Raw genomic sequence first — 26,700 nt, 5'->3', positions numbered from 1 at the left:
CCTTGAGCAAGGCACCGAACCCCCTAACCGCTCGGGGCGCCTCACCAAGGGCAGCCCCCTCACTCTGACATCTCTCCACTTTGTGCATGTATAGGTCCAGTTTGTGCATGTGTGTGTCTTTCAGACCTGTGTGTAATTGACAAGCAAGAGTGAAAACATTGAATTTCTCCTCAGGGGGATTAATAAAGTATATAAACTTAGAACTTATTAAAATAATCGGTGACTATTTTAGTAGTCGACTAATCGGTTTGAGTCATTTCTCATATAAAAGTACTATAAAGTACCCAAACACTCTTACTGCAGCTTCTTACGTTCAGATATTGGCAGCTTCACACACTCTCCCATGACGGTGAACTCAAACCCTTTGGTGTGAGTACGAAACAAGACATTAGATGACATCATTTTGGAGTTTGGGAGAGACAGACCAACATTTAACAACATTTCAACACATTTTTCAATAAAATGATTAGTCGACTAATCAAAGAAATAATCGACAGATTAGTCAACAATGAAAATAATGGTTAGCTGCAGCCCTGCTGATAATGATCTCCCTGTCTGTCACTGACATATGAGCCACTAGCTGTGATATGATCAGCTAAGTGCTGATAATAAATGTGTGTTACATTGAGGTGTTTGTGTTTGTCTCAGTCAGGATGACGGTGCAGAGCTCCTCAGTCCTCTCATGGAGACAGTCTGTGCAGCGGGGGCGCTGTCTGTGGTGCTGAAGCACCGGAAGACCTGATGGTTACCAAAATAAAAGATGATTCATAAAGTCACAGGGCGGAAACGACAGGTAAGGACCGTCAGGTGTTGTAGATTTGTCAGATTAAAACAGATGTTCGGGTTCAGTTATAAATTTAAGTGTTTGTATGTTTTAATATCAGTGAGAAAAAAAGAGCAGTCCAGTGAAATGCGCGTGCACGTGCGGACACATGTCTCCTGTGTTTCCTCCTCTTTTATCAACCTGCCACGTGACCGTTTCCTGCACGGCAGAGGATCACGAGAGCCGCGGAGCGATCCTCCTTCAGCCGCACGCGAGCTAATCGGAGCGCTTCCGCCTGAGCCGGCCAATCAGAGCGAGGTGCGCTGCAGCTTATAAACGCATCAGCTGCCGAGTCTTTTCCGTTCACCGTCCCCGCTGTCCCGTGAATCACTGACCCCAGCTGCAGCCCTCTACACCGCAACCGTGAAGATGGCGGCCCGGGTAAGATGAGACATTTATTTATTATAACCAGTGGTGATTGATTTTGATATCCTCGCGCTTGTGTCGGTTAATGAGGAGAAACATGGCGTAAGATGTCTGCAGCGCTGCCTCCATTCACACTGAGCGGTCCTGCTGCCTGCAGCGGCTGAATGTCACCGCCACCGCACATCATGGTGTATTTGAGCTGATGGTGCAGCACCGTCACCCTGACATGGTGCAGCTCTGCAGAACATGAGCTCCAGCCTCCTGCTGCTCCTGCTGCTCCTGCCGCCTCCTCTCCGGGGCTGCCTCCTCTCCTTAATCCGGGGTCTACTTGTCCTTGAGCCGACGCGGCTGCGTAAAAAACAGCCACTGAAAAGCTTCCCGAGCTTTGCATCTATAACACCAGAGTGACGGTGTGTGTGTGTGTGTGTGTGTGTGTGTGTGTGTGTGTGTGTGCAGCAGCCAGCGTGTATCAGACATGTCAGTGTGTCTTTGATGATGATTGGTCAGAACAATGAGGCTGATGCTGCCTGAGCCGTCAGTCTGCGGTGTGTGTTCGTGCTGCTGAGGCTGTTTGTGCTGAGGAGCAGCGCATGGCTGACTGCTGACTGCTGGACTGGTTTATCTCAGGGCTGTGCCGGAGCTGTCCGTGCACAGGGAGGATGATGTCAGGTGACCAGTGTCCACCTGTCCTGCTGTCTGTCCCTCATCACAGGCCCCAGATCAGAGCTGCTGCTTAATGAGCATCCATCCACTGATTAATACAGCCCAAAATGTAATGAGTCACTGAGGGCAGGGCGAGCCAAGAGTTACATCTGCTGCATCAGGATATTTATAATTGGGGAGGCATGATATTGGATTTTTTTTGCCGATATGTAACACCTCATTTGACCCATACAGTTATCAATATATCCACTTTTCCCACCTCAGTGATCATCAGGTCTCTTCCAGCAGCTGATGGAAAACAACAACAAAAACAAACAAATATATATCATCAAAAGTAGTACAATACTGGGATACATATATTTATTTTCTTTGTTTATTTTTATTATGAAGATGGGCTACAGATGTGGTAGGTCACATGACTGGCTCAGGCAGCACTCTGGGTATTTATCAGAATCCTGAAGAAGAGCTGTGGTCTTGAAACGTTACTCTGCATTAAATCCTTGGTAACAGGAGCACTTTGCTTGTGCAAAATTACAAAAAGCATGTTGGCCGATAATGATGACATAGTCGTGCATCCCTGTTCACATTCCTGGGGAAGCAGGTTTGCTTTATCTTGCTAAATATCTCACTCTCAATGATCCTGACTTTCCATCAGGGTTACAGAACATCTGAACTTCAGAAGTTGCCTTTTGCTTCTACATCATGATCATAGACCAACAGAAACAGAGGAGATTATTAGCATCGTACGTCTCTGCAAACCACCTATACTTTACATTTGGACATTTCATGCTCATCATATCTACTAGGGTTGAGCAGAATACTCTGATTGAACAAGTATCCGGTACAGATAATGTACTTCTTACGAGTACAAGTACTACACAAGTAAAATGTGTCAATACGTGCACTCGTGATAAAGAGAAATACTCATTTGGGTTGCTGTGTTTCATCACTCAAGGTGGATTTATACTAGGGCATTAACAGAAAAGTCGATTTGTCGACGTGTCGACGTCAGTGGCACAAGTCGACACCCCCCGGGAGGAGTCGACAAGTCGTGTGTTTTTTCTCTCTCTCTCTCTCTCTCTCTCTCTGTGTGCTTGTGTACAGAATGCAATCGCTGCCTCTGATTGGCTTACGCTGATACTTTATCCTTGACTAAGTGAACGTACTCGGGCGTACTATAAGCGGAGCGGACTCCGCGAGGAATGTCCGCAGTCATTCGGGCTTTCATAGTCGAGCGCACTTCCGCGTTGTAGTTTCCTGTAAAAATGTCCGTGAAAAATCCCCGCAATGTGAAAAATACACGCCGAGCAGTCACTGGTGCGCAGAGCGGAGTCCGCACGGTCATAAAATCTGAGCTTTGCGAGCACAGGGCTTGCGGACGTCCGCTTTGAGTCCGCGCGGAGTCCATTCCGCGTACGTTCCACCCGAGTATGTTCGGGCCTTGACAGACACACATCACATGTGTGGAGATACTTTACTTTCCTCCGCCATGTCAATGTGATGACATCATCAAATGACTTGTCGACTCGACTTCGACTTTATTGACAGATAAGTCGATCTGAAAAAACTCAAAGTCGTTAATGCCCTAATTTATACTTGCGCGTCAGCTCTCTGCAGAGCCTACGCCATTGTGAGCATTTATACTTGTGCGGTGGTGTGTCTGTGTCACTCTGCAGTTACACCTCCAGAACACTAGTTGGCAGTGAAGTGCTGTAAAGTTTAGTTGATTAGCAGACTTTTCCTCTACTCATATGAAGCCAGGGACAACAGCAACATTTAACAAAGGTAACGTTACAAAATTCAGCTCCATTACAGCTCACAAGGTTCACTGACAAAACAACTGTCTGATACTAAACACGTTTTCCAACCAAAACAACATGCTAACGTTATTAGCACAAGCCTATGGCATTTTACATTGTATAAATTAGCCTAGCAGCTAGCAGAGATTTCCTCTACTCATATGAAGCCAGGATAAATCACACGCAAGACTTAAAATGCTATTTTAGTGGAGGCTTTATTGTCTTCACAATTTATTGTTTCTTATCTACAGACAGGAGGTCTGCGTCACTGTGACGTGGAGTTACATCTCTGGGGAGGTGCACATCAGGCTACGGCGTAGGCTCTACGTTGACACAGAGGCTATATGGCTGGAGTCCAGTGTGACGACGGGGTCAAAGTTTCCACTTGTGTCACTGACTTTCAAAATAAAAGGAACTGTCAAAATATTACACATATACTGCACAGCTTTTTACTTTGTTTTATTTGCGGGGTGTGTGTCAGGTACGCGACTCTGCCTCCTGCCAGCTCCTCTAAAGCTGATCAACACGTTACATCTCGTTTGATTTGTACATAAAAAATTGAAACAAGGAATCAGTGTTTCACAGAGGGCGATGTGCCGAAGTATTTCTTGGATGGAGGCAGGAACTTCCTGCAGTCTAAGATGGTTGCCTGGCAACTGTTTAAAAGCAAGAAGTAGCCTGGCTCATAAAACTGTCTTTGACACTTGTGTTTCAGTCTTTGTGCTAAGCTAACGAGCTGCAGGCTGTAGCCTCATATCAACCACACTCACGTGACGGTGGTATCTTCTCCTTTGACTGACACTATAAAGGTGTGATGTAGCTTTAAATTCAGGGCTGGGCATCTCGTGTCTGTCTCTGTCTTACATGTGTTATTTGAGGGGTTTTATATTTGCAGTCAGACCCACGGTGCAGGAATCATGCCGAGTCATGATGCGAGGTGCTAACAGCTGTAGCATTACACAGCAAGATTGTCTCACTGTGCTCATGATGTTAGACTACAGAGAGACTGGATATAAATCATGCATGGAGTCTTTGTGCTGGTGGATTCAATATATTTCAGCTCATTGTTGACCTCTCAGAGTGGGCGTGCACGTCTCATCAGTTTGTGCACGCCACACATAAAGATCAGCTCATGCAGCAGTGACGCTAATGCACATCATTAGGTGGTGATTTATCCAGAGAGCCTTGAAGCTGCCTGTGCACAGATTTTTATTGTTTCAGTGGAGATGTGACAGCAGAGAAAACTCTTACTCTGTCAGTGAAATACTCAGAGCTCTGATAGTCCAGAAGCAGAAATACATCGTAGCAAAGCTCCGACCTGCAGATCTGCTCTTCCTGCGGCTCTCAGACACGCGACATCAGCAGCTTTTTATTTAACAGCCTGACCGCTGGCTGATTTGTGAATGAAGCACAACACCCGAGGGAGCTCGGTCGATACGACTGTAAAAGGACCGCATGTTTTCCTTTGTCAGTTTTTAAATGGGGAATGGATTCCTGCAGTTATTTAAGTGATAAGTAAAAAACCTGGACGCTGTTCATTAAAGAAAGGCTTCAGGGCGGCTGCTGATGTGACGGATCAGAGTAGGAGCTACAGACGAGGTTAAGTGAATGTTTCAAACTGTTAGCTAAAATAATGTGTGACGGCCCTGAGACACCTGAGCAGGATGTCTGGGTGACACTAATAAGGGGTGGGAATCACCAGAGACCCCCTGACAGGATGTAATGGCTATTAACAGCCACACTGAGAAATGCATCTGCAACAAAAAAAGAATAATAATTTACATAGCATGATTTATGTGTGCACGCAAAATGTTACCCGTCACACCAAAGTATTTCTGCACCAATACTGTACCTTTCCCTTACGTGACATAAGTAAGAGGAAATAACATCATTTAATTTTTTTTTTTTTTTTTTTTTTTGCAAAATTAAAACAGTGGCGACTTTACAGGCACAAAACAAACAGAAGATATGTATATACACATACACAAGGACAGGGAAAGAAAATGGGGCAACATACAGACATACCAGGATAGTCCGGGGGACTCGGTTCCATTGGGCGGAAAATGCCAAAAAATTACACACCTTCATTTGGTTCGCTTCACACTACACTTTTTAAAGCAGACCAAACTGCCTCGACAATGTCACTCAGTTACAACTTGATCGTTCGGGGGTGGTGTTGCCTGGAAGAAAAAAAGCATGACGAAGAAGAAAACCCAGCTCATCGATTGGCCAGGACCAAAAATGGAAATCCATCCCCTTCAGCCGGCTTGGTCACCACAAAAACAAAGAAGCAGCACCAAAGTTATGCAGTCTGGAGTTTCTGTTTTTACTTAGGTGCTCAAACCTAATTGTTTCTTCACAAGAAGCTGCCCAGTATGAGCAGCAGGTGAGGCAGCGAGCTATCCAGCATGTTGCTCTGCGCTGCGCTCTACGTCACTTCCTCTCTTTGCTTCAATTCCTCTCATTGGTTCACTGGATAGTCCGTTTGCATTTTCCACTGTAAGCGCACCAGGGTTCACTTGCAAGTGAACTGAGACCTCCAGTTTTCAAGCGGACCAAGGTTCGCTCGTTTGGTCCTCACCAGAGTTTGAATGAGCATTCATACTACCCCAAACGAACCAAACTATCCGTGGAAGCAGACCAGGGTTCGCTCGTTTGGTCCGCAGAGAGTTCGAATGAGTGTTCACACCACCCCAAACGAACCAAACTATCCGTGGAAGCAGACCAGGGTTCGCTTGTTTGGTCCGCAGAGAGTTCGAATGAGTGTTCACACCACCCCAAACAAACCAAACTATCCGTTGAAGCGGTCCAGGGTTCATTCATTTGGTCCTCACCAGAGTTTGAATGAGCATTCACACCACCCCAAATGAACCAAACTATCCGTGGAAGCGGTCCAGGGTTCATTCGTTTGGTCCTCACCAGAGTTCAAATGAGCGTTTGCACCACCCCAAACGAACCAAACTATCCACGGGAGCAGACCAGGGTTCGCTCGTTTGGTCCTCACCAGAGTTCGAATGAGCGTTCGCACCACCCCAAACGAACCAAACTATCCGTGCACCACCCCAAACGAACCAAACTATCCATGGAAGCGGACCAGGGTTCATTCGTTTGGTCCTCACCAGAGTTCGAATGAGCGTTCGCACCACCCCAAACGAACCAAACTATCCGTGGAAGCGGACCAGGGTTCGCTCGTTTGGTCCGCAGAGAGTTCGAATGAGCGTTCACACCACCCCAAACGAACCAAACTATCCGTGGAAGCAGACCAGGGTTCGCTCGTTTGGTCCTCACCAGAGTTCGAATGAGCGTTCACACCACCCCAAATGAACCAAACTATTCGTGGAAGCAGACCAGGGTTCGCTCGTTTGGTCCTCACCAGAGTTCGAATGAGCGTTCACACCACCCCAAATGAACCAAACTATTCGTGGAAGCAGACCAGGGTTCGCTCGTTTGGTCCTCACCAGAGTTCGAATGAGCGTTCACACCACTCCAAATGAACCGAACTATCCATGGAAGTGGACCAAATAGCGCTGGTGTGAATGCGCCCTTGGTCACTATAATAGACCCTAGTAGTGCATTATGCCATACACCGCCACCCACTGGCCAGGTGTTGTCAGTGCAACACAGATCTCTCAAAACCAAGATGGCCGACAGAGTGCAGGAAATGTTGTGCAGCTCAGGAATATGCTGCCAATCCTTCTCTAACAGGAGACCCTGGCAGGTAAATAAAATCTGGAAAAATCAAGTAAGATCTAAGGAGCAATGCAGTTGTTTCATTTTCCAATTACTGATTTTATGTTGTGAGGAAATTGCAGTTAATCATCCGTCCACTAAACTGGACATCATGCAGCACTGGCTGTATTTAAACTACAATTAATATTTTCACTGCAAAACTGCGATAATACGTCTTCATCTGCAGCGACATTTTTTGGCTGTAAATTAATTGATGTATGTTATTAGAAGGTGATGGACAGTGTTTGTAACGAAAACAATATTTTGACAATATTTTTGTTATTCGAGTGAAGAGGAGGGAGCTCCTCCCGTCTGTAGGAAGACAGAGAGGAGGAGCTGAGGAGTCAGGAGCAAAGTTCAATGCTTACATGGCATTGCACAGTATTAGAATTTGTCTCAGCAAATGTGAAAACACTAGTTTAACAGCATCAAAATATATATTGCTATAGTTTGACACGATAAAGATCATGTTTTGATTAGGTTATATTTTTTTAGTTTAAAACCTAAACGCATGCTGTCCACTCGAGCGGACATGTGAAAAACTCCTGGAAAAATGCACGTTTAAAGAAAATGAACTTCAAATCTTTTTCATGCCTAAAGAGGAATAAAAACACTTAGACACAAATCTTGACTGAGGTCGTAATAATTCATGCATGAAAAGATTAAATTTAAAGTTAAATACAATTTTGTAAAACATAATAAATCAAAATAGATGTTTAAGCAATGAACAAATGTGCATTGTGTTTGTAAAAATTATATTAATTTCTGTTCATTTCTTTTTTAAATTAATTTGCTTGAAATCATTCACTTGGACATCATTTTATAAAAAGACATGATCTTATTGTCAAATCATCAATAAGGGATAATATTAAATATAAAACACACTTTTCATTCTGTCCCTACTGTTTGGTGGTTAGTGCTTTATGCTGTATTTATAATATAGTTTTGATATTTTACACAGTTTAAACAGCTTCAATGAGAAAACTGCAGAGTTGATTTGAGGGCGTTAAAGAGTCACAGGGAACATTTCCTGCAAATGAATACAAAACGATTTATGTTCTCCTCCTCCGCCCTTTTTATTGGTCATGCATGATGAGGCGCTTCAAGATGCGATCAATACTTTATAACGAGACGATGCATGTGGATGTAAAACAGGTGCATTTGATGTAAAAGAACATGATGAATCTGTCACGTGAAGCTCAGACTGGACTCTGTATCACAGAACAGAGAAGATTATAATCATGTATCACGTGTGTGTGTGTGATGGTACAGTCCTCCTCTTGGTCATCCAGCATGAGTCAAACATGTCCACGGGCGTGTTGTTCTGCTGCTGACACACACACGCACACACACACATCCCTCACTCTGACTTGCCCAGCAGAGCATGTCCTGTCGGCGTCCTGCAGCCTGTCAGAGGGAGTCAGGACCAAACTAACACTTCCACAGCCTGACACCGTGAAGGACTCAACATCAGCTTCAAAAGATAGTATAGGGGAAACAAAGGGTTAATTTAAGGGCTAATTTAAGGCTTAATATGATGATGATTGAGGGTTGACAAATCTGTATCATCTCAGCGTTTATATCGACGGCTCACCTGATGGTGTTGGGAGAAAAACTGTTTTGTAATTCTCACTTCCAGAGCAGTGACGGCCGTTCAGCAGCCTGTTTGTCAAGCGTTAATTTTTCATGGATTTCATTCAGTGAGAAGAGAAGAAGAAGTGAGTAGTCTGCGTGTTGATAGACCTCTGGCGCTGACTTCATATCTGACCCGATGTGCTGATTTCCTGTGGGCAGAAAGAGGATTCATCACTGATGCCAAAATAAGAAACTGTGGTTTGTCTGTTGTGATGCTGATCTGAGGCCGTGCTGTTTCCAGCTGTCAGTGACCGTCCTCCAGGGTTGAAGCACTCGAGATCTGCCTCGAGAACACTTGTCTTGTCTCGGTCTCAGACAAAGGATTTTATTTCAGGACAGGCCAAGACGACATATTCTCACTCTGAGCTCGTCGAATACAGACATGGCTCTACAAGCCAAAATATATCACCCTGGGTACCATGTCTGCGTCAGTTTTTAACGCTCAGTGGCGGAGTGTCAAGTGAGAGTCGTTACATGCAGTGTGTCTTCTCAAAATGAACTCTTGTTTTCATAGGAAATAGGGGCTGGTGGTGTAAGATGTTAATGAATTATTGATCTGCTGTCTTCAGTGGTAAATTGACCAACGGATTCACAGGGACTTTCTGTCTTTGACTTGTGTCCATTATAGGGATGTCAGTGTCCTGACACCTATTAACTGGCAACTATGCGGTTATTGTTTCTCCCAGTATACAAGCACGGGAGGGGAATCCATTTATTGAGCCAAGTATGTGCGACTCCTCTACGATAGGTGGAGATATGCCCCCTTTCAGCTTGTTAGTATTGGACCTTTTTCCTGTTGACCTATTACGTCACAGACCAAACAATGGACAAACAAGTTAGCTACGGTTAGCTAGCAGCTAACTGGTACCATGGTGGACAACTTTACAGCTCTGTACATTTGGTCCGTCCAAAAAGTCACGGCTCTGGATGTAGATTTCTCCATGTTGTTACCGGCTTCTTCTTCTCTTACACATTTAATGCTATTGGACTTCCGGGTCACTGACATGTTCACAGGGATTTTAAAAGCTGACTGAGACACTTGGACAGACTCTGGCTGTGGTGGAGACTGAACTGATGACCCTCTGTCCATCGGGCAGTCTCATCTGCCATCTGGCCTTTTTGCATTTGAACATCACAAATGTCCATGAATACCATGGTTAAGCTCATACTCACACAAAACCTACACTGCCTGATTTATTGACGCTGTTATCAGGGGTAGAAACATGTTGCTGCTTTTGTTTGTTTCCTCTTCTCTGTATTGGAAGAAACATTCTGTCTATCGGGCGGTCTCATCAGCCATCTGGCCTTCACAAAGTCACTGAATTAGAGAGTAGCAACTCAAGACGAAAGCATGGAAACATTACACATTGTCAAGAATACCATGGTTAAGCTCATACTCACTCAAAGCTCACGATACTGCCTGATTTGTGGATGTTATCAGGGTTAGACACATATTGCTGCTTTTGTTTGTGTCCACTCTGTATTAGAAGAAACTGAACTGACCTTCTGTCCATCGGGCAGTCTGTCTTATCAGCCATCTGGCCTTCATAAAGCAGCCGAAGTTGAAAGCATGGAAACATTACAAATGTTGTAGAAACATCTTGCTGCTTTTCTTTGTTTCTGCTCCTCTGTATTGGAAGAAACTTTCTGTCCATCGGGCAGTCTCATCAGCCACCTGGCCTGGTAGCGACTCAAGACTAAAGCATTGAAACATTACAAATGTTTCAGAATACCATGGTTGAGCCCATACTTACTGAAACCCACCATACTGCAGGGATAAAACAGCTAAAACTTTAGAAGAAACCTTCTGTTTACTCAAAGTAACAGGCATCTTTGGACACCCTACTGCCCTACTTCACCCTACTGCTTTACAAACAGCAGCTGTGGCAGGACAGTGTCGAAGGTAAACAGCTTACAAGGAATTAGACCTGAGTCGGAGTGTGGACACTAAACCGTGTGATACAAGAATAAGCAGTAAACACAGTTGGCTGTTTGCTTTGTGTTGTTGACATGCGACAACAAAATACTCCGCAGTCAAAGTGTAAAATATATTTTCAGCCATAAGTTGAAGCATCAAACTGACTTTAACCTCTGACAGATGTCTTCAGGTGTTCTCCTCATGGCTGTCAGCATGTATAGAGTCTCCTAACAGTGCTGAGGAGGAGCTCGTTTTGCTTCAAGGACGACCTGATCGATGTGATTGTGTCAGAATCAATAAACAGAGCCGAGGCGCTTTTAATCCCACAGTCGGCAAAGGAGAAAAAAAAAAAGACGCCCACTCGTGTGATGGAACAAGCGAGTGGGCTTCAAACGATGGCATCTCTGCCGTTGTGTGTCTCCTCCTCGCTCCTCATTAATAGATTTATTTCTCTCATACTCTCCCTGTAGTTCAGCCATCTTCTGCTCAGCAGCCATTCGTCAGGAGACTTTATTTGTTTCTCTGCTCCTGCTTTTTGTTTTTGCACCCACACCCAATTTCGGAGGCAGCAGACTGCATCAGCGAGGTCGGAGGCTGTTAGACTGCCTCTGCATGCTGCATTGACAAACTCATCGCTCGCTCTGAACAGCTAAAAGGCTTCTCGCTGTTTGCTTTATAAATTTTATCACGACAGCAGCAGCAGCAACATTTTCTCTGCCTCTCAGTCTTCCTGTCAGCCATCCTCTCCCTTTGTAGTTTTCTCTTTATACAATATTTCAACTGCACAATATTTCTTTTAATCAAATTGCACAATAAACTTTTTTTTTACTTTGTTTAAAGAGTCAGTAGAAACTGCACTTTGAAATGTAGCTATCATTACATTTTTTCAATGTTCAGTTTTTTCAGTACTAAATACTTAAAATAATTTCTTTATTTTTTTAAATTCAACAAGAAATTAGTTGTATTTTAGCAGAAAACTGAGTACACTTTGATCTGTTTATTTAGGATATCTTTATTATCTTTGAGTGACGATTGGTTGTGCAGTCAGCAGCATCACACACACATAAGTAGTATAGATCATTATCATACAGCAATGCAAAAATCTTCTCTCTTACTGAGTCCTAAAACTGACCAGATATCAGTCGTATCACACTCGAGGTTGAGCTTTACTGACAGTATGGGTGCGACAGTGGTGCAGCAGGTCTGAGGTGCTTGGTCTGTACGCATCACTGAAGTGCCACATGCTGTTTGTATGTGTGTGTTGTGTACCTGCGTGTTTAGGATGTCAGTGAGTGTGTAGTAATGAATGTGTGTGTGTGAGAGGGAGAGGGAGAGTAATGGTTAATCCCCGGCCGTCTCGTCACAGGGCCTTCCTCTGTCAGCTCTGAGCTGGAGCTAAATATAGAGAGCCGTGCACTCTGCTGTGGGGCAGCCAACACAACACACACACTGTGTTTCTGTGTGTGTGTGTGTGTGTGTGTGTGTGTTTCTGTGTGTGTGTGTGTGTGTGTTCACTGAATACAGGAGAAACCTTCAGAGCGGGTGTTGGAGTGTTTCCTCTGTCACTCAGATTTCTACAGCTGTGCTGAGAGGATGCAGCCAGAATACGTCCAGCTCACTGACGAACACGTTACATCTCATTTGTTTAATTCACACAAACTGCAAAGTGTTAAAATGTCAAGTTTACTGGAGGATTTTTGTGATTACGATTTAACAACACATCCTCACTGCGACCTCGTCACATGTCCACGTTTGGTCATGGACTTTCCACGTCCACATATGACGTCCAAGGTACCCTGGGTGTGTTGGTTGTTGACGTTCTGGGACGCCGTGTCAACTTCAGCCTGTTACATGCATTGTCTGTTTTCAAAATACACTTCTGTTTTCACAGGAAATGTACAGTTTGATACAGTCTCTTTCAGAATAAAAGCATTATGTCAGTACAACACCACCAACTGATGTTTTTTCCTTCAACAACACGCACGTGGTTACGTTTATGAAAAAAGAACAGGGTTTGGCTTTACAGTCTTACAGGAAGTGAACACCGACCTCGCGGGTCAAAGTCAGTGGTTGTGCACTCCTGCCCGCCCTACTCGGACCTCCACTCCACGTTTCTCCGGATACCGCCAGACACCTTTAAACAATTATGACAACCTGACGCGTATCATGCCGACGTTAAAGGATAGCCAGCTGACCCCGGAAGTCACTGACCAAGTGGTGGTTCGCAACGACTTCGGAGTGAGACCGGATTGTTACATCACAAAACCTTAAAATTTCACCACCTCTGAATGGATAGCATTTTGAAAACCAGCGCTAAATCAGTCAATGGAGCGCCGGACTAAAAGGAAAGGCTTTTTATATTTCACATCATTTTTACCTGTTTTTTTTTCTTGATAATAACCACAGTTACCTGTTAATGGGTGTCAGGCTGTCGAAAACAAAATATACTGGACTGTAATGGACACAAGTCAAAGACAGAAAATCCCTGTGAAATCGCCAGCCCCTATTTCCTATGAAGACGAGTTTATTTTGAAAAGTGCATGTAAAGATCCTAACTTGACACGCCATCCCTGAGCGTTAAGAACTGACACAGAATATTTTGGCTTGTAGGGCCAGGTCGGTATTCGACGAGTTCAGAGAGCAAATGTGTCGTCTTGGCCTGTCGTGAAATAAAATCCTTTGTCTGAGACCGAGACAAGACAGAGTGAAAAAACGGCCGATTCGGAGACGAGACTGAGACTTTAAAAAAGTGTTCTCAAGGCAGATCTCGAGGAGTTCAACCCTGGAGGATGGTCAGTGACAGCTGGAAACAGCCTTCAGAGGAGGGCTGACACCTTCTGGTCGAGTGGTCGGTCAGTTTAATCTTGTCTGGCCAAATTCTCATTGGTTGGACGGTTGGTGGTGATACCTTTTATAAGAGTCTGTGTGTTTTTTCCCAGCTGGGAGCACTTCCAGTTTTTATTTTTCACTTTCACCTGGTTGCTCTGATAAGGAATGTCCATGGAAGTAAAAATGTCAGCACAAGGTAGAATACTCGGCCTGGATGAAGGGAGGACTGGAGGACGTAGGGAGAGAAGACAGACCGGCTGCTCTGTGTGAGTTCAGTATTAATTTCTCCTCCACTGTTGTTGTTGTTCAGCACTCGGTCTTTGTCCCACCTCACCTATACCGGTTTCGAGGCATACTGTGATATAAAAGTTGACGGTTATCATCGAATAAGTTCATCACAAGCAGCAGGTGCCTTTTCATGTGTTGTTTTTTAAAACAGTGTGGAAACACTGAACCTCTGAATGAAGCTGCGGACGCTCTCCTCTGGCTGTTAAGCTAACGAGCTAATGTTCACTTTACAGACGGACAATTTACAACAGGAAGTGACAGCAGAAGATTGAAAAGCACTTTACAGTGGATGGATAATTAGCTCTGGAGCTAAATGTGGCTGCAGCAGATCACATTTTAATATTAATGGTCCTTTTCTAATGAAAAAACCACAGCCTACTTTTCTGCTACGATGCATTTTTGCTTCATAATGATTTTTACTCTACAAGCACAGTCCTGTGTCCTTTTTTTATGCTTTGCAACGCTCGTAATTGCATAAAGATTATTTGATTATGTTTGAGTCTTTTTTTTTATTGCTTAACTATGATGAACAGCCCCTGAATAACAGATGAAACCGGGCAGAGAAGCACCGTCACAGTTACTGTGTGCACTGAAACCTTCTTGATTTAATACAGAAGCTGCCAAAAATTCACTTTGTGTGATTTATATAAGTGGTTGCTGAGTTGGCTTTTATCAGCAGCTGATTCATTTCATAATGTGCAAGTATTGACTGTGTGTTTGTGCCAAACAGGAACTAATCTTTCATGTTGAGTGTTTCCTATCATTTATTGTAATTTGGCTTTTTAAGCCTCCACGCCGCTGATAGCCGTGGCCAGAGGCATTATGTTTTTGGGTTGTTTGTCAGTCCATCCGTCCATCTGACATATGTGTCCCATCTTTGTGAACATGATATCTCAAGGGAATCTCTAAAAATTTGGCACAAATGTTCACTGGAACTCAACAATGAACTGATTAGATTTTGGTGGTCAATGGTTAAGGTGGCTGTGAACTTGCATCCGTCTCATTCTCGTGAACGTGATATCTTAGCATCACCTTAAAAGGAATTTCTTTGAATTTGACACAAACAACCACTTGGACTGAAGAATTAACTGATTGGATTTGGTGGTCAAAAGTTAGTGTGACCTTGCATCTGTCTGATTTTCATGAACGCAGTATGTAAAGAACGCCTTCAGGGAATTTCTTTTAATTTGGCACAAATGTTCACTTGGACTCAACAATGCACTGGATTTCAGTGGTCAAATGTCAAGGTCACTGTGACCTTGTCTCGCTCACTTTAGTTAATACCATAGCTTAAGAACACCTTTAGGGAATTTCTTTAAATTTGACACAAACGTCCACTTGGACTGAAGAATAAACAGATTAGAATTTGGTGGTCAAAGGTCAGTGTGACCTCACAAAACATGTTTGGCCATAACTCAAGAATTCATCCACTAATTGTGACCAAACTTGACACAAATGTCTAACAGGATAAAATAATGAAGGTGAAAAGGTCAAAGGTCAGCTTGACTGTGACATCATCATGTTTTAACGTCATATCTCAGGAACAGAAGGGGAGACATTTGGTCAGATACTGAATTGGTGACTCTAATCTTGAAACTGTGCTGATTGTATAGATCTTCTGTGTGTGAAGCATCCATGTTTTCACTGACATGGATGGAGACTGTCAGAGACACTGGACTGGTGGGCGGAGTCATGAACTGGTGAATATCACATCACCTTGTTGGCTTTTAAACCCTGTTAGTGTTGAGTGTTTAGTGTTTGTTTGGTTACTGCACAAATTCCAAAGCACAGCTTAAAGTAGAGAAAGCAGACAGCGCTGATACAATTTCCTGCCGAGCTCGGCTCATATTTCATTCATCTGTATGGAAAAATCCGACTACAGTGGTTTCAAATTCAATAGCTGTGAAGTAAATGCAACAAATTTGTTTGGCATTGATTTTTCTGATATTCTGTGGAGAGATCACAAAACCAAACAGAGTCCAGAGACTGAGACACATTAGCTTAAGTGATTAGGACGGAAAGATTGTGGATTTTATTTTTTAATTCAGGTTGTTTCCTTATGCTGAAAAAGTCGAGTGTTCTTTAAAAAAAAAGAACATATCCAATAATGTAGAGTTAAATTCTGTCAGATCTTTTGGTATAAAAACACACTTTTGTTGTGCAAAACCCCCAAAATAGATTTTCAGACTGCCTCATCGACTGATCTTATGTCTGATTAAATCAGTCCTCCCTTCATGAAGGTTATAATGTTTAGTTTGTGTTGAAACTGATTTAGAGAGGTGTTGATTCAGCTGTGTGATCACACTGCTGCTGGTGAACTGTATGGTGTTGTGCCTGTTAATTTGGCTCTCACTGATACAGATCAGGTGGACGTATTTAGAAACACCTCTCAGTGTGATGCAACATAATTCAACAGCTCTAAAAACTGCAGCCTCCAAAGTGATTATACAGTTGAATCAACACTCCACAGCTCACAAGAACTGAATGTTTTAATCTTCATGAAACAAGGATTTGTTTAACCAGGTTTAATTTTGACAGCAATTTTCGATCTAGTCTCAAGATGAAAATGTTCATTAGTTTTAGTCACATTTTAGTAATTTTTATCCTTCATAGTTTTAGTCAACGAAAAATGTTATAGTCAGATTTTAGACACTATGTTTTCTATATGTTTTTATCTTTAAACTAACCCAGCATCTAATTCATATATCAGAAATTACAATCATGGTGAAGTGGCCAGCGGCTGTTGGCTCTGCTGCCATTCAGCTGCTAACGCGGAGCTAGCTGCTAACAGCCACCGCTGCAACTAAAGGCCAATTTCCACCAGATGCGTGTTGGTTGCGTCTGCGCTCCGGCACGGCAGCGGAGCCGATAGGATTCCATTCTAGTCAATGTGTGTGTTTCCACCAGCTGCGGCTGTGCTGCGTTCTGGCTCCATCTGGCTCCGCAACAGATACGCAGGACTTCTATTTTTGCCGGACGCCGGAGCACAACGCAGCAATTCGGCACAGAGCAGATCGTGCGGGGCAGGAAGTCGTGCACAGAAACACAATAAAACATCTGGTTAATTTTCAAAATAAAATACATAGTGTTCACGGGGGATCATATTTCCCTGCACTACACCTTAAAAACTACATAATGGGCAGAGGCAGGCCTGAAGTCAACAGGTCAGAGGTTTTCAGATGTCATTTCACCCCGTGAACACCATGGACGAGGAGATATTAATCATGGCAGTGCACTGAGATGTCTTCTGGCGGAGCTGCACCGCACCGCACAGCAAACGCAGCCGGTGGATATTGACGGACGGCGGAGCACGCAGCGGATAAACAGCACTGCCGTTCTGCAACGGACACGCATCCAGTGGAAATCCGGCGTAACAAACTCCACAAATCCATTCAGCAGCTCCACCATCCACAGTCAGACACACACGGCTGATTATTTACTGCTGAATTACAGCTCACAACTCGCACCAACGGAAACATCCAGGTGCAGACTATTTACTGGAGTTTACCAGCCTGTCGCTTTAAAGATAATTACAAGCACAGCTGTTCTCGGCTGTTCTCGGCTTTCAATGCCCGATAGTCACACCAGCACGAACATTTTAATCACGTCTCGTCTGAAACATAGATTTCATTTTAGTTTTTATTATCAAGATCTGTTTTAAGCTTTGTCATCGTCTCGTTTTCGTCACAGAAAAAGGTTGTTGATGAAGAATTTTCATCATAGTTTTCATCAACAAAATTAATACTGTATTTAACCCAGTCTCCAGAAGAAAATGTTTGGACTGTACATGTCTGCAAACCCCAGATATGTTGCATTTGTACATTTCATATCAACATTTCTTAAGTGACGTAGTATATGAGCTGACTTTGTTATCAGGAGTGGCGAGACGCCTGCCAAGCTGCAGACCACTGATAGAAAAGGGAGACCACTGTTTGAGACCAACAAACAACAAAACTGGTTGTTTTCATTGAGTCATTCCTGTGTTTTTCACGGCTTTTTAGCTACGTTGCTGTTTTTCACTGGGAAATAGTGCCATGAAAAGCGGTTGTTTTTAAGCAAGATATCGACAGCATTTCTGGCAGGGATTGTGCCCCCCAAAATATGGTATTTGAAGCTTAAACATGATCTTTTCCCAACCACAACCAAGTGGCGTTTGTGCCTAACCCTAACCCTAACCACAACCAAGTGGCGTTTGTGCCTAACCCTAACCCAACCACAACCAAGTGGCGTTTGTGCCTAACCCTAACCCTAACCACAACCAAGTGGCGTTTGTGCCTAAACCTGCCTAAACCACACATGAACCACAGCGTCGCTGAAATGTAAAGATATATAAAGTCTCATTGTATCTGCTGAATAATAATGTGCAAATGTAACATGTCAGCAATTTGCAGAAGCAGATTACCATTCAGTTATATTTCTAATTTCTTTATAGCTCTCTGCACATTTATCTCTACGAGTCAAGTGAGCTTTTGTACATGTGCAAATATTAATGAGGGCAGCTTTAATCTCAGTGAGACGTCAGAAATAAGGATAATAAAGGTTATGTAAGAACTTCAAAGAAATGCGCTATTTTTTTCGTCTGTTTCATGTTCAGAGATCCCTTTGTGCTGTGGACTATTTGATAAAAGCAGAGAATAACTAACTGAGAACCTCTTTAAGATTCATTTAGAGTCCAGCTCAACAGGCAAAAACAACAGATATCACACTATCTGCTGTGTCGCCATCAACTCATCGATCGCCAGTGCAGACATGTGACTGGATACGCCCCCCCGAGGCACAGCGGGGTGAATAATTTATCAGCATGCTTGGAATATGGGGAATATTTAGAACGAGCTGGGCGAGATCCAGGGAGTGACTTTTTTGCTTCCCAGCCGCTCCCTGTTCGCACAGAAGAGACGAACACTTTGAATAATGGATGAAAGAATCAGAGATGATGTGTCAGAGGCTCACAGGAGGGAGACAGAATGATCATTAGTAATTGGAAAGTAATTTAAAAAAGTGTCTGAATATTAAAATTAATTTCTCTCCTGCCATCAATCAGGTGAGAGAGAAATCTAATTCAGCGTTTCAAGATGCTGTTTGCTGGTGATGATGATGTTTGCTGAAAGGAACATAACTGATTAGATGAGGGCGGTGCAGAGAACCAAAATCATTTCACAGAAAGCTCTGGGACAGATTATTTCCCTGCAGACAGGAGGAGCAGAGAGCAGCAGATAGAGATGATGTCTGAGAGGATATTTGAGACATCAGAAAGGTTGCAGGAAAATAGTTTTCATAAGCACACAGGATTTAATTTACAGTAAATATAGAGAGAAGCTACACAGGAGAAGCTTTGATAGAAATACCTGAGCCAGCAGCAACTCAAAAAAAGTCATGGACAATTAATGTTCTCATATCAGCGGTCCAGACTCAAACAGAAACAGTGGCTGGAGAAGTGTTTTCTCTGAGCAGCTCAAACACAGAAACTGTTGAAGCCTTTTATTATCTCTGCTGCTGCAGCCACAGCTCACTTTCTCTGAAGGCAACTTTAAATATTTAACACCATAAGGAAAGAGAGAAGAAAGGAAGATGACAGGAAGCAAGGAAACACAGATGCATGAATAGAGAGAAGGAAGGACGATCTTAATGTCACGAGAGCCTGGAAATATTTCAGCAGTTTATTCACATTTCTAAATAGGTGTGATTTCTCTCAGTGCAAAATGTTCTGCCGACTGTTTGACATTTTGGGGAGTACACTTACACGCCTTCTTGCTGAGAGTTAGATGAGAGAAGTGGTGTGGCTCTCCTGTCTGTACGAATGTTGGAAAACAGCTAGCTTAGCTTTACTAAAGGAAGAAAATCAGCAGCTCTAAATCTCTGATCAACAGGTTATCATGTTTGTTTAAAGGGACAGGTCACCTCAAAATCAACCCTCCAATTGTATCAACGTGCAGAAGGAAGGTGCATCTACTGCTTGCTCATCTAGCGCCATTGAGCTAGCTAACGTCACGGCTCAGCTGAGGAGGACGCCATTAATATTTACATCTCACGCTGGTTGAAGGCCGTGGCATGAGAAACGTCCACATGCAGAGCAGGAGAGCTACTGTTTTAAACATGGGCATGCGCGAGGTACCAGACCCTTTAATGTTGATGGAGATTGCTAAATATACATTTAAGCACATTCATACATTCATCTGCAGTGATGCAGGCGCTGTGCCGGACCGTCGTGGTGAAGAGGGAGCTGAGCCTGAAGGCAAAGCTTTCAATTTACTGGTCCATCTCTGTCCCAACTCTCACCTATGGTCATGAGCTCTGGGTAGTGACTGAAAGAATGAGATGACAGATACAAGCAGCCGAAATGAGTTTCCTCTGTAGGGTGTCTGGGCTCAGCCTTAGAGATAAGGTGAGGAGTCAGACATCTGGAGGGAGCTCGGAGTAGAGCCGCTGCTCCTTCATGTTGAGGTGGTTCAACATCTGATCAGGATCCTCCTGGGCGCCTCCTGTTAGAGGTGTTCCAGGCACGTCCCACTGGCAGGAGGCCCCGGGGCAGACCCAGAACACACTGGAGGGATTATATATCTCATCTGGTCTGGGAACACCTCGGGGTCCTCCAGGAGGAGCTGGAAAGTGTTGCTGAGGAGAGGGACATCTGGGGTGCTTTGCTCAGCCTACTGCCCCCACAATCCGGTATTCGGATAAGCAGCTGAAAATGGATGGATGGCAGATTTGGTTACTTTTGGGCAGAGCCAGGCTCCCTGTTTCCAGTCTTTATGCTAAGCTAAGCTACCCAGTCGCTCATTCTAGCTTCGTATTTACCTCACAAAGACATAAGACTGATATGAATGTTGCCTTCTATGCACAGAGTTACAATATACTGGAATCATAATGTGGTTTCCATCCTTTTACGACGCAGCACCTCGAGGGTCACATGGTGGAAAAACAATGTGTGAATCCATGTGAATAGTTTTGTGATCCTGTTTTAAATGAGAATGCAAATTTGATGTCGCCCATGAAGCAGCAAGATATCAATCTAGTCATAATATTTATCATTCTTTCTGTTGAGGTATGATTTGTAGCTGCTACTGACCACAGAAAAAGGTTAAAATATAATGTCTGTAAAATCACATTAAGAAATTTTGAGGCTTAAAATACTGCTGTAGGTTGTTACTAGTGGTGATGTTTACCTGATGTGAGAGGCTATTAGGTTATAACAGCTGGAATTATGTTTGTTTTATCCATAGAGCTCATAAATGTAAAGTTTAGGCGAGGGAATGGGAACGTTTTCAATCCAAAAGATGCAGTGACGTCTGTGTTCAAATGAAAGATAAGCAATGTATCTTTGTAATGATGCCAAAACATGCACATCTGATGTTTGAAGACATCCACAAGTCACTGGATAAAACTGGTTTAGATGTTGGTGCCTGTTATTATAAGTATGGTGGTGTGTTTTATGGACACATATCTGCAGCCCAGTCAGAAGGGCTTCCATATTTTTCTGCTCCTGCGCGGACACTTTCCTTGAAGTCGCTGTTCCTCCTGAGTTGAAAGAGCTGTGAGAGGCGGCTCAGAGCTTCCTTGAGGCAAAGACAGACACAGCTCTGTTCAGCAACTGGAGCAAGAAGTCAAACAGGGAATCCACCCAGTACAGCCGATGTTAACATGAATACTTGTTAAAAGCTTGTTGTAAAATGTATTTTCTTCTCACACTGTGATGTTCTGCCTGTTTGAGCATGCTGGCTAATGCTAACCAATGCAGTGCTAACAATACTACAGTAAACATGAAGCAGTAACAGGACTAGTGTCGGTGTGAGTCACTGCCCTTCTTACACTGTGAGGAAATTCAATCACAAATGCTGGTTTTTAAAATGTATGCATCCATGATTGACTGATTTATTGACTGAATGAAATGTGGAACCAAATTACCATAAGGGCATATCACAGTGAAGGTCACACCCCCTCTCATCCATCAGCATTTAACATCCATCCATCAGAGAGCAGCTGATTGTGTCTCTGGTATCCACGTCTCTTACCACAAGAAGACAGGTGGCACTTTGCCTTTATTGTGGTAAAGAGATACGGCCTCATGATAAACCAGCCCAGCCACCAGAGGAAAATTTTGCTACTGTACGTTTCTGCAAACCATGAATACGTTACATATTATCGTATAATATTGTTGTAGCGTAAATAATACTTAAAATGAGAGAAGCTTGGACAGAGTTGCACATTTGAGTCTTCTAATCTCGAGAGAAAGCCAAAAAATTAGTGTCTGACAAACGAGCTTTCCCATGCACACACATTCAAGGTGCTTCCCGTCACTTAAGCTGCTGTTTCTGTCATTTCAACAACCAGTCGTGGGAAGATTTGTTTTTCATCTCATACCCACATTTGGTCAGAGTCATGTCAAGTCATCTGGCTGGAGTCATGTTTGGTCCTCTACACTACAGTAGCCTGCAAATTAGCACCAGGGTTGGAATCTACCACCAGCCAAATGCTGGTAAAATATGCAAGTGGCTGCTGGATTTGCTTAACTCACCAGCCAAAAAAAACGTTGGTAGTCTACTGAGTGACTTCACTACAAGCTGATTGGCTATTGAAACAGGTGACATGCTTTAAAACCAGCCACCGCCCATTTGACCAGCTGATTGTCAGGTGACACCATTAGCTGGCTTGAGTCAAGCTCAGACCGGCCAGTTCACACCGCTGACACTCTGCAATGGTTTCGTCTCGTCGTGAATCTTTGGTCTGAACTGGATTTTTAAGGATTTGCGGTTCCTTCCACGTGTATGTTTAAAAAAACATGGGGTCCGTGCTCCGACTCGCTTTCACCTACGGGGTCCTTAGAAAAACGTTGAAGTACAAATGTAACATATCCGTGGTTTGCAGAAACTTACAATCCCACATTTTTTCTGGTGACTGGGTTGGACAAACATAACACTGTGTGTTTGGCATGACATTCTGCATACGGCTCACATCATCTGACCACGACCAGATTTGGGGTGTAATTTCTAACATGTAAATTTGGCATTTGAAAAAGAAAAGACAAACAAAAATGTGTTCTCTGGTTGAGAAATGGTTTTGCAAACCGAACAAACCCCAACTCTGGCCTGCATGCACTTGACTCCATCCCAGGTGACCTCATTATCTGAGTGTGGCTTGCATGAGTGAATCCATACACAGGAATGCACCTTGAATGCACCACAGCTTCACACCCCAGCCCCAGCTTGCTGCTCTGAGTCCCCCTCCGTCTCAAATACTGTCTTCTGTCCTTCCTCTCTGCTTGCCTTCGCTGGCGCCCACAAGGTCGTTATATTTTTCAAGGTATGTATGGATACACATCTGTTCAACTTTCCAAACGAGCAGCCATCCTCCCCGTCATGTGGATTATATTTGCTGTTTGTGGCTCTCTTCCTGGAGATGGTTGTATAGAGGACGTACGTCACTGCTTTCAGCCCCCCCCCCCCCCCCCACTGCTGCAGGATGGATAGAGCATAACAAGCCTAGATTCTCTGCCACTGTGAGCTGCAGTGTCAAGCTGGTGTCATGTGCTGACCGAATGGAAACGCTAACTCATTAGCATCCATTAATCAGCTCCCTGTTGCATCGTAACTTGCACAGAATGCTTAGTCTCTGGAGGCCAGAACAAAATGGATTTGTTCCATTAGGAGCCATTTTCCATTTTGATTCATGTGGCAGGTAGTCTGAATGCAGATTAGACTCAGTGAGTATGTTAGCATGTTAGCCGTGTTATGCTAACATCTCAGCCCTGAAATGTGAAATGAAGCTTTACATTGAAGAGATTTTGCTAATGATGCCATTTTAGCGAACAGAGCGGTGGACAAGAAGTTCTTCAAAGGGCTCATTTATGCTCCCTTTACGTACGAAAATGTATACGTCCGTTTCAAACAATGTAACCGTCACTGCCCATATACTTCCATGTGCCCTTTACGTTGGCATGGATGTTAACCAATATATCCACCAGGGGGCAGCCCAGCCTCAAAAGTTTATGACAACAACAAACTCAAAAACAAACATGGCGACTGTGGAGGAGATATTGATAATGTACCTCTTGCATAAAACACAAAAACAGAGGCAGCGTTGTAGGAGGCGGTGGTCGGTGAGGCCGTTAAATACATCGCGACTGGAGGACGGAGAATTCTTTTCTCTAGTACTGCCGATGAAAGAAATTGAATTGTTATTTCTTCTTCGTGTCTCACTAGAGCTACGTATCGGGCAGTGACAGCAACACTGCCCCCACGGTTCCCAGTGGTACTGCTCCGTTTGGCCCGTATCCGTAAGCTTTATGGAAACATGCAGAAATACGGACGAAATGAACGCAGAGCACGGACAGAAGGCTCCGTCCGTATCCGGAGCCGTATTTAACGTTGAGCATAAATGAGCCCTAACTCTCACTTCCTGTTTGCTTTAAAGTTGTCTGTAAAGGTTTGCTACTTTCCAGAAATGGAGGCAGCTGTCAGCTATTGACGTTTTTGATGTTCGCATTATTAAGTCAGATATGGTTGTCTTAACAGGTAGAAACATGACGTCTTAACGCATCAAATGCTCATAAAGACGGCAGAAAATGTCCTGTTAACAAAAACATTTTTGACGTCTTATGACATTTAGAACAGCTTCAAACATACCCACCGCTTTTTGACATAGAGACTGCATTGGCCAATGTGGGCTCTTGTTAGTGGGTACATTTTGGCTACGTACATATCACCTTTCTTCTACGCAACAATTTAGTACTTGGGACATTCTATTTTGTGCGGGGTGGGGGGGGGGATAGATTCTGTCATGAACTCCCGGTGACTGAAGAGAGCAAATGCAAAGCCTCTGTGGCCGTAACGTATCACAGCCTGTGTGTGTTTTCATCCAGTATAAATTAAATTGAAAATTCTTCTTAAACACATCGTGGTGTTTTACTCAGAAAACCGAGCTTTGTATCCACCTTATTCCTCTTATTATTTAATTATAGGTTTGGCTTCCGGCACTGAACAGGAACTGGCGTTTTACTATGGTAACAATACAGAACGGCATGCTAACGGTATGCTAAAACTTTTTTACAGAGCAGTTAGGAAATAAACGTGCTTTTAACCAAGCATGTTAGCATTTAGCTTGCCTTGCTCTGTTAGCATATTGATAACTTTAACAGAGCCCAAGCTAGCTAACGGTAAACTCCTAAAAGATGATTTATGATTTCTTATGACTCATAAACAGACATAGCCCGCCTGATAGCTTGCGTGAATAATAGGCGCAGCTTCCAGCACTGAACAAGAACCGGTGTTTACCTATTGTAATGGTACGTTAACCGTATGCTAGTCCTCTCTTCTAGATCAATTAGGAAATAACCTGAGGAACACACCACCTGTCATGCCTCAGATGGTATAACGCAATAATACCTCTGTCATCTCTGACAGCCGTCTCAAAGCATTTGTTGCTTTAATTCCTAACCAAGCGTGTTAGTGAGTAGCTTGCCTTGCTACGTTAGCATATTGTTAGATTTAACAGATCCCCAGCTAGCTTATGGTAAACATCTACTCTTAAAAGATGATTTATGATTTCTTACGACTCATAAACAGACAGTAACACATGAGGCAAACTTTTTACATAATTCAGTATTAACTTTAGCTCCATGTAAAGTGAATAAACATCAGCAGTGATAAACGTAAAGTTTATCTTATTAAATCAAAGTTCTACCAAGTGAAACATGACGTCGAATTCAGCAGCAGACCTTAGTAATGTCAATAATATAGAACAGAAGTAGAGCACATAACTTTAGGCATTCAATTTATATGAAATGAAAGAATTAAGGCAAATCAGGAACACACTGAGAATAGATGACTTTGGACACTTGTGCGAATACAATGTGTACTGAACACTATTTCATAAGTGTCCTCTCCCAAAGTGGTGAAATGGTTTCACCCATATTAAACATCTTAAGCGTCAGAAATGTACTTTTTTACAGGACATTTTCTGTCGTCTTAACGCATTTTTGACGCATTAGGACATTATATTTTTAACTGTTAGACCAACAAATGTCACTTACTAATATGAACCTCAGAATAGGCGTATCGAGCCATATGGCTTTCAGTAGTCCAGTTCCAGAGGATTTTACTGATGACAAGTTTTCATGGTGAAAAAAATAGTTGTCTCGAATACCGTTTTAGAAGCTTCGAAACTTCAGTGATATTACCCACATATTCGGAGCTTCGATGGGTCGAGACACATGTACGCTAATTATCTAGTGTGCTGCTGCATGTGTGTGATAGAGTGAGGGAAGAAAAGGTGGAAGGTGGACTATTGCAAGCAATGTTTTTGCAGGTTATCAATAACTAGGAACACCGCAGGTTTGTCCTCATCTGGATGCAAAGCGAGTGCTTCACTACAGTTTGCAGCCACAGACAACCATCTACAATTCGTCTTACCTTTACCTTGGTAACACTTTACAATAAGGTACACAAAATTAAAGTAGTTACTGAGGAACTAATGAGGAACTAATGAGGAATGAATGAGTAAATAATGAGGAACTAATGAGTAGTTACTGAGGAACTACGGTACACAAAATTAGAGTAGTTACTGATGAACTAATGAGGAACTAATGAGTAACTAATGAGGAACTAATGAGGAACAAATGAGTAGTTACTGAGGAACTAAGCTAAGTAGTTACTGAT

The 26,700-nt window shown here is 43.3% G+C and overlaps 2 protein-coding genes across 4 annotated transcripts in view; one reads left to right on the top strand and one right to left on the bottom strand.

Moving 5' to 3' along the window:
* The window catches only part of LOC126405581 (dual specificity protein phosphatase 3-like), a 608,181-nt gene that overhangs the window by 351,660 nt on the left and 229,821 nt on the right, over positions 1–26,700 (bottom strand). The window lies entirely within an intron of this gene.
* The window catches only part of LOC126405554 (vesicle-fusing ATPase), a 67,373-nt gene continuing 41,743 nt past the window's right edge, over positions 1,071–26,700 (top strand). The window contains exons 1-2 of one of the 3 annotated variants that reach the window (XM_050069331.1): positions 1,118–1,204; positions 23,330–23,347. In XM_050069331.1, coding sequence (XP_049925288.1) covers positions 1,193–1,204; positions 23,330–23,347 — 30 coding nt within the window. In that variant the 5' untranslated portion in view covers positions 1,118–1,192. Of the gene's footprint in view, positions 1,205–23,329; positions 23,348–26,700 lie in introns of all 3 variants that reach the window. The other 2 variants (XM_050069332.1, XM_050069333.1) reach the window with 2 other exon arrangements.

This window comes from Epinephelus moara, chromosome 18, assembly GCF_006386435.1.
Source record: "Epinephelus moara isolate mb chromosome 18, YSFRI_EMoa_1.0, whole genome shotgun sequence".
NCBI lineage: Eukaryota > Metazoa > Chordata > Actinopteri > Perciformes > Serranidae > Epinephelus > Epinephelus moara.
The sequence above is the reverse complement of the archived record's forward strand: the minus strand, read 5'-3'. Positions and strand labels throughout refer to the sequence as shown.